General features: G+C 34.0%; 1 protein-coding gene across 1 annotated transcript in view; it reads left to right on the top strand.

The window, feature by feature from the left end:
• The first annotated feature begins 763 nt into the window (after positions 1 to 763).
• LOC111714383 (heterogeneous nuclear ribonucleoprotein U-like protein 1) overlaps positions 764 to 11317 on the top strand; it is a 16057-nt gene continuing 5503 nt past the window's right edge. Inside the window, exons 1-12 of the mRNA XM_023489482.1 lie at positions 764 to 944; positions 1442 to 1681; positions 2037 to 2179; positions 2547 to 2615; positions 3268 to 3382; positions 3669 to 3774; positions 4542 to 4705; positions 5636 to 5703; positions 6281 to 6368; positions 6875 to 6974; positions 7730 to 7854; positions 8134 to 8229. Coding sequence (XP_023345250.1) covers positions 834 to 944; positions 1442 to 1681; positions 2037 to 2179; positions 2547 to 2615; positions 3268 to 3382; positions 3669 to 3774; positions 4542 to 4705; positions 5636 to 5703; positions 6281 to 6368; positions 6875 to 6974; positions 7730 to 7854; positions 8134 to 8229 — 1425 coding nt within the window. The 5' untranslated portion in view covers positions 764 to 833. The remainder of the gene's footprint in view (positions 945 to 1441; positions 1682 to 2036; positions 2180 to 2546; positions 2616 to 3267; positions 3383 to 3668; positions 3775 to 4541; positions 4706 to 5635; positions 5704 to 6280; positions 6369 to 6874; positions 6975 to 7729; positions 7855 to 8133; positions 8230 to 11317) is intronic.

Raw genomic sequence — 11317 nt, 5'->3', positions numbered from 1 at the left:
AATTTTACCATTTTACACATTTACCATATAATTAAAGTACAAATTTTAACAAATTTTAGTGCAGATTGAACAAAAAATGTTCAATCGAACAAAAATCTAAAACTAATATTTTAAATTCACCATTTTACCATAATTATAATTATGGTGCAGTTAACCTTTTTTTTTACAACAATTATGAATTCAGGGAAATGTTCAATATCGAACTAAAATCTAAAATACCAATAATTGCACATTTACCCTACAAATGAACGTATTTTAGTGCAAATGAATAAAAAAATGTTCAATCTAACTAAATTTCAAGATTTCACCACTTTTCCCATAATTATTTAAAGAAAAAAACATTAGTCCGTTTAAAAACTTTTTTTTGTTGGAAATGCTCATAATTGTACACTAATGTTCATTGCACTAATAGTTCTCCCTGCAACCTTCTTTCTCCCTGCAACCTTTCCTTCTTTCTAGCAAAGAAACCCACGTGCTAGTTGGTCGGATGTGTAGTATAGCGGATTTGCGTAGGTCGAAAGAGACGCCATCGTTGGTTAAATTTAAAGAATTTGATAAGTATAAGTATAAATGTCGTCTTTGTAAAAATTATTTTACGGGGCATTCCATAATTGACTACCTTCCGACCAAACCAAACCCCACTGCTGCCGCTTGCATTCTGCTCGAACTGCTCTTAATGGCTTAAAATGTTTCTATCTAGCCGATCAGTCGATTTACATCAGTTTTCGAGCCTTCAAGTGTCTCCAATTTGCGAATATTTATTTATTTTCATTTTCTGCGATTTTCTATTTCAGGGTTTGTCGAATTAAGATTTTACTAACGTTACGATAAAAATGTTGGACTCGAATCTTGAAAAGATGAAAGTTGCGGATCTTCGCGAAGAGTTGGAGAAGCGGGGGCTAGACACCAAGGGAACCAAACCATTCCTGATTGATAGATTACAGGTGAAAATTAGTTTTTCATTCAACGTGTGTTTAAATTTGGCCATAGCCTCTCGTAGCTGTTTTTTTATTATTCTAATTGTACCTATAATTGGTATATTCCTATCCAGACCCCTATAATTAAACGCTAGGACAGACCCAACTTTTAAGAATTGTAAACGCTTGAATGACCCCCTTCTATCAATTTTGTACCGCTCAGCCCTTTAGCCTGTTTTAGCTGCAGCCTTCGGTGCCTTAGTCTGTTCTAGTCGCAGCGCTCGGTCCTTTAGTCTGTTCTAGTCGCAGCGCTCGGTCCAGAAATTGTCCTAACATAACCCTGAAAATACTTAAGCGTTCACTAGGACAAACTTAAATGGGTCTTTGTATATTGAACAATGTTGTGATTTACGACTTGGACTATATAGGATCTGAACTTGAATCTATTCCACAGTCTTAAGGGTATCTTATTTTGTTCCCGGGTATTATGTTTAAGTAAAACGAAAATTATTATATTGATTTAGGAAGCACTTTCGGCGGAGAATGGTGCCACGGGTGGAGCAGAAACCGGTTCGGCGGACATGGATATGGATTCTAACGATTCAGAACAGGTGCAAGAGGTGGAGGAAGATGAACAGGCGGAAGAGCAACAGGAAGAAGCGGAAGAGCAACAGGAAGAAGCGGAAGAGCAACAGGAAGAACCGGAAATGGAAGATGAACCGGCAACAGAAGCAGTTGAACCAGCACACCAGAATGGTGATCAGGTAAACTGCGCAGTGCGCCCCTCTCTTTTATAATTGTGTCTTGTTTCTCCCTCTATTTGCGTTAATCTTTAAGAGACTGTTCCATTAAAAACTGTAGCATAATCTATTCACAAAGCCATACTTAAGCCTCCATCAAGAAATTAAACGGAGATTTTCTTTGTTTTTATTTTCTTAAACGTACGAAATTCTGTCTAGTTCCTTTATTGTCTTTCTAAAAATTGTCATTCTTTTTCAGTTCACAATTTGTACACTTAAAACAATTTAAAGGTTTTGCTTTAAATCAACCATTTAAGTCTCACATGAAACTACCTCTACAGTCCCTTTAAAAACTCCTTTTTAATCTGCTCTCTTCCAGGCTAACGGAGTAAAAGAAGAGGGAACGGAGGAGAAGCCTGTAGTTCCCGAGGTTAAGAAAGCTGCAGCTCCGGAGAAAGGAGTTAAAAGGAAGTTTGGAGAAACTGGACTCTCACCGGAGGAACTCAAACCATGGAACATTAGGTCAGATTTTAGAGGTTTGTGGGGGGGGGGGGGTAACTTTTAGTGGTTCTCAATGAAAGAAAAAATGGCAATGCCCGACGTCACAACGTTACCCTTAATCTGATAATAAATATGAAAGTTAATTTCGACTCAAATAGCGTTAAATTCTGTAAATTTCTCCGTTGCTTCTTGTGCAATGCACAGCGCAATTTTGCGGAGAAACCGCAAATGAAAACAAACAGTTAAATGTAACAAAAAATATTGACATATATATAAGACAAAGGTTTCAAGGGCATCGTCCTTTTAAGAGAAGTTTCTTCAGAATTAAAACATAATTATCTTAAGAAAAATGTATCCCGGCATATTTTTTATGTATTGTTTTCTGCAGGGAGGATGAGCCCGAGTTGCCCGACGATTTTGTTTGCCTGGACTGGTTCAATTCAGACCTCAATCTTAGGTATATTTAAAACTATTATATAGGGGGCGAATCTAGAGGTTGAAATTAATCAACAGACGTAGTTTAACAAACTAGTTGATTAGTTCTGTCGCTGTTCATTAAATCCGAGTCTAGACCCAGCTTGTTAGTTTTTTTCTTTTAACAAAACAATACGCCTCAGTAAGACCTTATCGGCATCACTATTCCCCCCAGCATTTTTTTTACATCAAGAAGGCTCAACCCTGGCTATTTATCTTTTATGATTGTAAATTTCTTACAAATTATTCCCCCCTCCCCATGAATAATTGGAATTTAGGACTAAGGATCAAATAAGAACAAAATTGTCAGTTGAGATTCACTTTTTCATCTTCTCTCTTTTCTATTCTTTAACACCCTATATTCTGACCAGGTAGGAGATTCGATTGGATTAGATGGGATTGGATGGGATGGAATTTGTGAAATTTGATGGAATTGAATAGAATTGGATTATGAAATTTGATGGGATTTAATGGAATTTGATGGAATTTAATGGAATTTAATGGAATTTAATGGAATTTAATGGAATTTGTATGCGCAAAGTGTGAAAATAGCAAATTTATCCAGGTACTTTAGTCTGACCCGAGAGGGGAGGCAATTCTTCAAATCAAATACCCCTCCATACTGTCTATCCTAGGATTCGTCATGATGATTTCCTGTCCGCTATGCCGCTAAACAAGGAGAGCTGGAGCTGGGTGTATGCTGGATGCAGAGCAACCCATGGAATCAGTTCAGGCAAAATATTCTTCGAGGTATGTTTATAACGTTAGGATTTCATCTTGTTACGGATCAATTTTATCTTGTTACGGATTCTTTTCAACTTGTTATCAAGACAATTTTGTTTCCCCCAATTTTTCTCCCGTTAATTTCTACGAAAAAATCAATATACTGTTCTCTGATATTTTCTGACGCTTTAAACGTTTTCTTCCTCTTGTGTATTGTGATCTAAGGATGAAAACTGTTATTGCGTGTCCGGATCCATGCAGCTTAATTGGAGATCTCAGGGTTGAAAGAGCACTAACTATAATTGTGTGTTAGGTAACCTACCTGGATACGATGAAGGTCTGGACGGATAAGGACGGATTCCATCTTGATCTCAGAGTTGGCTGGAGCACTAACGCAGCTTCTATGCAGCTCGGAGAAAGTAAGAAAAATCAAATTCTTACTTTTTTATCTTTGTCTTATTTGATAGTCTTTCTGCAACTTTAAAATATATGGGTATTTTCTGTTTTTGGAGGGTTCAAGAATATAAATCAAGAAAAGAAAAAAAACTTTCCAGTTGTTTTGTCCGAAGGTTCGAAAGATGGTACAGAAATTGACGCAACCCTTAAACATTTTTTTCTTGACATTATTTCGTATCATGAAAAATATAAAAAGCTTAAATCTTGAGGCATTTTATAGAACACAATTTTCCGATCTTTTAATATTCTTTATGACAAATACCGTACTTACGACCTACTCAAGTTAGACTTTTTAAACCAATTTAAGAACATTAGCGTGGTTCTTCCGAGTTCCCGAATCAAAATTATAGACAAATCCAGGGGTTCATGATTTATGATATGACATCCAAACAAACATACAAAGATTACTACTTAATATATTTACTAACTTGGAAACCCAGCCTTCCCCTGTAAGTCCCACCCGGGCATTTTCGAAAATTACGATTTTTGCATTTTCCTGTAAAAGTAGACGCATTCAACTTAGAATCTCAAAACCAGGCTAAGAACATTCACGTGGGTCTCCCTAAGTTCCCCAATCAAAATCTGAGGCAAATCGGTCCAGAGGTTCCTGATTTATGATCTGACATCCAAACAAACAAAGATTACTACTTTATATATATATATAAATTTATAACTATTGATTATTGCTTTATATATTTATATACAGTTAGATTCATTGATACAATTGTAGATGACAAGTCCTGGTGCTACTCCAGTGCTGAAGGTAAAAAGGCGAGTAACAAGGAGTTCCTTGAGTACGGAGCCAAGTTCGAGCGTGGGGACGTGGTCGGAGCATACCTTGATATGGGGGAGGAGATGGTCACGATGATCTTTACCAAGAACGGAGAAACTCAGGTTCATTTTACAATAAAAAACCGTGTCAATTGTTTTCAAAAATAATTTTCTCTCAGTATAATATGAAAAAGGGGGAGAAGGGGAAAAAAATGAAAAAAAGGTGTAAGTAAAGTCAAATTTGTTAAAATCGTCAAAAATCATACCCAGATAAAAACAATTCCTTCCTTACCTTTTTATAGTGAAGAATACACTTTTTCAACTGAATGTACATAAAATTTCTAATGCGGTGTATAAAAGATTTAATGATTTATAAATGTGTTGATTCTCATTCTCACAATTATTTTTCATTCACAGGAACTACAATACTTAATTTACCGAGAATACAACTAAGAGAAATTTTCAAAGAATAAAAGGTCGTAACACAAAAGTTTCACTAGAAGAGGATGATTCATTTGGGATACTGCCTCTTTTTGCCTTATATATTCTGAATGTGTATTGTGTGTACTGTACAGCTTGCTCTAGCTACTTAGAAGTCGGTTTAGTAGTACTTTACAAAGATAAAGGATGAAAAAAATTAATGTCTAATTTTAAATAGTTCGGTATAGTTTTTATTTCAAACTGTTATTTTTTAGTAAACCTTTCACAAATTTTTGCAACATCTGCAATTTGGCTATTTGGACCCTTAATATTTCTGGGAACCCTCGTGTGACTATATCAGGGGTTATATATAATATCTACTGTACAGGGCGAGAATTAAGAAAGTTATAAATTAAAATATAATATCTAATGTACGGGGCGAGAATTAAGAAAAATATAAATTAAAATATAATATCTAATGTAATGGGCGAGAATTCAGAAAAATATAAATAAAAATATAATATCTAATGTACAGGGCGAGAATTAAGAAAGTTATAAATTAAAATATAATATCTAACGTACAGGGCGAGAGTTAAGAAAGTTATAAATTTAAATATAATATCTAATGTACAGGGCGAGGCTTACTCATTCCCAAGAGCAGAGTTGGGAGGAGAGGCTTTGTTTCCTCATATTCTGACCAGGTAGGAGATTCGATTGGATTAGATGGGATTGGATGGGATGGAATTTGTGAAATTTGATGGAATTGAATAGAATTGGATTATGGAATTTGATGGGATTTAATGGAATTTGATGGAATTTAATGGAATTTAATGGAATTTAATGGAATTTAATGGAATTTGATGGAGTTTGATAGAATTTGAATTATTTTATTAATTTGATAAATTTGATCGGGATGGAATTGGAATGGAATTGGGATGGAATTGGAATGGAATTGGATGGGATTGCGATTTTGTTTGTAGGTTTGGGCACAGTCCCTTAACATCCGATGGCGGTCTGGGGATTCCACATTGGGGAGATATCACGATAATTTCTTGAATTAAATTAAATTCGGATGAAGTTGGTTTGATGTGACTGCCAAAATGTTTACACGAAAGACCGAATGAAAATTCTAAAAAATCTTATTTACAATCGAGTTTGTAATGAACCGGATCATGGATCCGCCCTGAGAAAATAGATCCGGAACTAGTTGCAAAAATCTGACGTGCATTTATAAAAACAAATCCGCCATTGTCCAATGTTTATCGATGTTTTTTTTAGAAACGTGAAGTTTGAATGCAACTTCGGCAAGAAAAAGGACGGGACTGAGCTCGCCCCTCTCAAGGAAGCACTAGAAGGCTACACTCAGGTTTGTAAGTTTTCCATCGAAATACGTTGACGTGACTCTTCCTTCTTTTAGTGAATGTAATTTATCCATCCAACCAGTGGTTTATATTTGTTTGAAAAATCATTACTCCTCCCGCTTTAAATATTATTTTCCACCAGAAGTTAGGTTTTTTGGGGGTTTCTTCGCTGAATTGGGGGTAAACCCGATTTTAAGGGGAAAATATAATTTTTTGGGTAAACTTATCAAAAAGCAAGATGAAATTTTTCTTTAATGACTAACTTTTTTATTGTGCGTTATTATTTTTTATTTATTTTATATTTTTCTTTTTATTCATTATCGTGTTATTCTTAAGGTGACTTTTCATGACGCAATTTTTTTTTGATATTTATAGATAATTCTTCGTTTTTTTTACGTCAATGTCTTTTTTAAGATAATATGTTTATATATATTTTTAAAGATTATATATTTATGTCTTGTATTTTTACAGATTGATAAGTGTGAGACTGAAACTTTATATATTTTTACAGATTGCTAAGTGTGAGGCTGAAACTTTGATCCGTGGTGATTCTGGAATCAAGACCCGAGAGGAATGTCACTTCATTCTGATGGTCGGACTCCCATCTGTCGGTGAGCTTGCATTCTAGTTTAATGAGAATATTTTCATTTTTATACAGTATTTTTAAGTATTCTAATGCAGTAATTTGCTAATCCAAGAGAAGAATGTTTTCGCATTCTCTAATCACAAAAACATCGGATGAAAGTAAGCTTTACACTGATCGGTATTAAAGTAAAATCAGTTAATTTTGTACCCCCCCCCCTCCACCTCCCCTTCAAAAAAGGTTAGATAAGCGTGTTTTTAGAGGCTCATTCGCTGAAGTGGGAAAATAAACTAGTAATTTTTCAAAAATCATTCTTACATTTACAAACCCCTGACCTATTTATAATTTTTGTAAACACTCCTTTAAAACCATTGATAAATAAATAAACATAGATTACTTATGTACGCAAAATCACCAAGAATTGAACAGTCCGCGAACTCACACTTCTAGGGGTCAAAGTGTACTTCAATGATAAGCGGGGTGGTTTTTCTCCTTCCTTCTACAATTTTCTTTCCTGATGAGTCGGTTAATCCCATTATGTACGATATTGTTTCTGTGAAGACTCCCTTCCAGTAACCAGTGTTGGTTTTATTAAATTTCTCTCTACAGAACTCGTGTACACAACAAGACATAAGAACAGCCAATGTTCACAACCGACCTAGTTAATCTATATAATAGGAATATCCTTAAAACATCTCTGTACATATATATCTTTCAAGATGAAAAATGTCGTCTTATGCGCAATCTATCTTTATCTAAGTTTAAAACCGATAAATACTATAGGTAAGACTACCTGGGCCAAGAACTACGCTGCCGCGCACCCTGAGAAGAAGTTTGAGATTATAAACGCGGCATTGTACTTGGAGAAAGCTACTGTCAACGGAGATTCAAGGAAGAACCATACTACTGTAAGATTTTTTAAGTCTCCGTGTTTACGAATGGAAATATATTGAATTGTATCACAAATAAAGCACATGAAAGAGTGAAAAAGATTATTTTTTAAATGTTTAATTGTAAGGTTTAGCTTTTAAAGGGGGATGAATTTTGTAAAAACAAATATTATAAGCTTAAAGCTCGTTTTTTATTCTTTCCCCTCCATTAAAGAATTAAACAGCTCCCTCACTTATCACTTCTACTCCCAAAGGTTTAAATTATCTAATTTTTCTGATTAAATTTTTGTTTGTTAGCTTGCTTGGGAGAAGGTACACCACCGTATCACCAAGGCACTCCAAGATGTTCTCAAAATTGCATCATCAAGGAGGCGTAATGTTATCCTGGATCAGGTAATTTATACTCAACTGAAGTTTAAACTCTTTAGGGTTAAATCAAATTAACCCTCCATGAAAAGATAGCAAAGCCCGATTTACATCGGTACCCTTGAAAGCTTTGTCTCATCAAATATGAATTAAATCCATGTTTTTGTTTATTTAAACAGTTTATTTTCAATGGTGGGTTCTCTGCAAATTTCTTGCTTTAAGAAACAGGTAAAATTATCAGAGTTAAACATTTTCGACTCAAACCACGATGTTATCTTTCACTTTTTTGATCAGATTAAGGTTTTAATGATACCGTTGTAAATCGGGCATTGCCATCTTGAAATTACGCTTACAGACCCTTTAAGGCCGAGTTTAAAACCAGTTTTGATAGTTGGTGGATGTATCCACTTCCACAATTGTGGAAGGTGTAGTGTAAAGTAATTTGTGCAGAAAATGAACAAAATTAGACTTTCGTGAATATAATACCTCAAGAAATCATGCATGTGGACTATATGGAAAACTCTTAGGAAGCGTTTATCAAGGGCGTACACAGAAAACATCGGGGGTGTTTGCTTTGTGACATATGCTCTTTTCAATGATAAGTTGATCAGCATGAATATCCAATTCATATACATAAATATCTATCTGAACATAATCTATCGAGATGAAAAGATTAATATCACTCCCAAGTGGCAATTTTCATAATGGCAATATCCCAAGTGACATTTTCATTTTTTTTTTAATGTCATTTCCACAAAGGTCAGTTTAGGCTTATATATAAGGATGATAGGTTAGGTTAGGATTTGGCATATTCAGTGCAGTAAACACTGGTACTAGAATAGAATGCGCTTCGGGGCTATGCGCTGCAGCCAACGCAGTGGGATAGATGCCACTTGAATAGAAAGTCGTAGATTTGAAAGTTGCACTTGGTATATTGTGCATTTATGGAAATTGTCTTTTGAAACATACATCAGCAGTCTACTGTATAATATTTACCATAATATTAAATGTGCTAGTTTTTTAGTTAAATAATTGTTATTTTCATGTCTCATAATCATATTAATTTTTACTTTTCAGGATTATTACGAATGTATTCTGAATGTATTCCATTAAAAAATTGTACATGAAAGGCGGCAAGATTTTATGTTTATATGTTAAAGAAAAGGAGTTTTGGGCAATTTCTTTGAAATAAAAAGCCTAGAAAATATCTTCAGCATAGTAAGGCCTACTTGAATTCTGCTCAAAATAGGCCATAGATGAGCAGTTATAAATTACACCCTGAGGGTGAAAGGTCAGTAATAATACCAATCTTGAGGGAGAAAAGTCTTACTTATTCTAAAGCATAAGTACATCCACATGATAGCTGAGCAGAGGCGATGACATCATGTTGCCAAAGAAGTTCTTCTACTGGAGCTGAGCTGAAACCATTTTGGTAAATATACAGACCACTGGGATACCCACTTTCATAAAGGCTGAAATACTGATGAAAAGAAAGGTCTGCTTCTTACTGGTGAAAAGAAAGGACTTCTTACTGGCGAATAAAAACCAAGGCTTTCAGGCAAATTGAAAGGTCTTTTCCGATCATTTAGTGGAAACAAAATAAATGAATACCTTGTAATAATAATTGGCATAAATTGGACAATGGGCATATACTAATTTTAATTTTTTTTCAGGAATAAATATATTAATTTAGTACACTTGAATATGAATATAAAGAACTAACTATAAAGTTAAAACTAGCTGTTAATAGATAGTTCCAGAATCAGTATTTTGAATATGAATATAAAGAACTAACTATAAAGTTAAAACTAGCTGTTAATAGATAGTTCCAGAATCAGTATTTAAAATGATAAAATTGACGGAACTCAAAGAAATTGCTGGATTTTAAAAGTTGTAAATTATTGTTACCAATATCTTGTTATCTGCAATTAACATGCGTTTTCATGAAGAGATAGATTATACCAATACAGGGTTTGTTACCGACTATTTCGAAGTCAAGGTTTGTTGTAGGACTAAATTCACACAAAAAAACTGTCTACTTTTTCTACTATTTTTGTTCTTTAACTTATTCTATTGTACATACATATCGTCAATGCACATTGCACTCATAATGTATTTCTGTTAAACTTCAAATTTAGAAAGACGAAGAAAATATTCCAAATCTGACTAGTAGGCCATTTATTTAAACCACTGTGTCTGGTTTAAAGAGTACCCATTTTTATGAAAAGAATTTTTTTTTCAGTTTTCATGTAAATTCAGCACATATTGTTCTCACTCTGTGTTTTAAAATATTCGTGGACTAAATGTTTTTGCTTTTACCCTTTTTATCAGAATTGCTGAATATTGATTAGTTGAAAATTGATTTACTGTTTAGTGTTTACAGTCATACTTAATTAGAGATGGGCAAATCGCATCAACTTTATCTCAAGAAATATTCTGAATCAATAAATTGATCTTGTTCTTGTTCAGTTAGTTAAAGTTGAATTCAAAATATAACTCATGGATTTATTTCTGATGCTTATACCAAATGGAATGATTAAATGAAAGTTTTATTATGACTGGTTTGATTTCTTGCTCTGGTTCTAGTGAAAGACTTCTGGGTTAAAGCTTTGTGAAGACAAGGATCAAGCATTGGTTTTCATTTCTAGTCTGGGGCTTGCGCTGCGGCCACAAGATCATTATAGTCGGGATTTAAAAAACACTCAAAATAATGATTTAAGACTTTTTCGGGGTTGCGTAATTGTTGTTCTGTTAGGGAAATATTGATAGGCTAAAATGTTAATGATGAGAAATAGTTAGTAATTTAATTGGCTCAAGTATTTTATAAATAGTTCCGATAGTTATTTTTGCTAAAAAAAGTTAAATAGCTCAATGTTATTATTAGTTCTGGCGCAACTTGTCCTAAGAAATTCAGTTAATTTTGAGCTTAATCCAGTAGCTGACTTCGTTTAGATTAATTCTTAATCCAGTAGCTGACTTCGTTTAGATTAATTCTTAATCCAGTAGCTGACTTGGTTTAGATTAATTCTTAATCCAGTAGCTGACTTCGTTTAGATTAATTCTTAATCCAGTAGCTGACTTCGTTTAGATTAATTCTTAATCCAGTAGCTGACTT

This window comes from Eurytemora carolleeae, unplaced genomic scaffold, assembly GCF_000591075.1.
Source record: "Eurytemora carolleeae unplaced genomic scaffold, Eaff_2.0 scaffold1566, whole genome shotgun sequence".
Classification (NCBI taxonomy): Eukaryota; Metazoa; Arthropoda; class Copepoda; order Calanoida; family Temoridae; genus Eurytemora; species Eurytemora carolleeae.
Note: the sequence above shows the minus strand (reverse complement) of the source record. Positions and strands in the feature narration are given on the sequence as shown.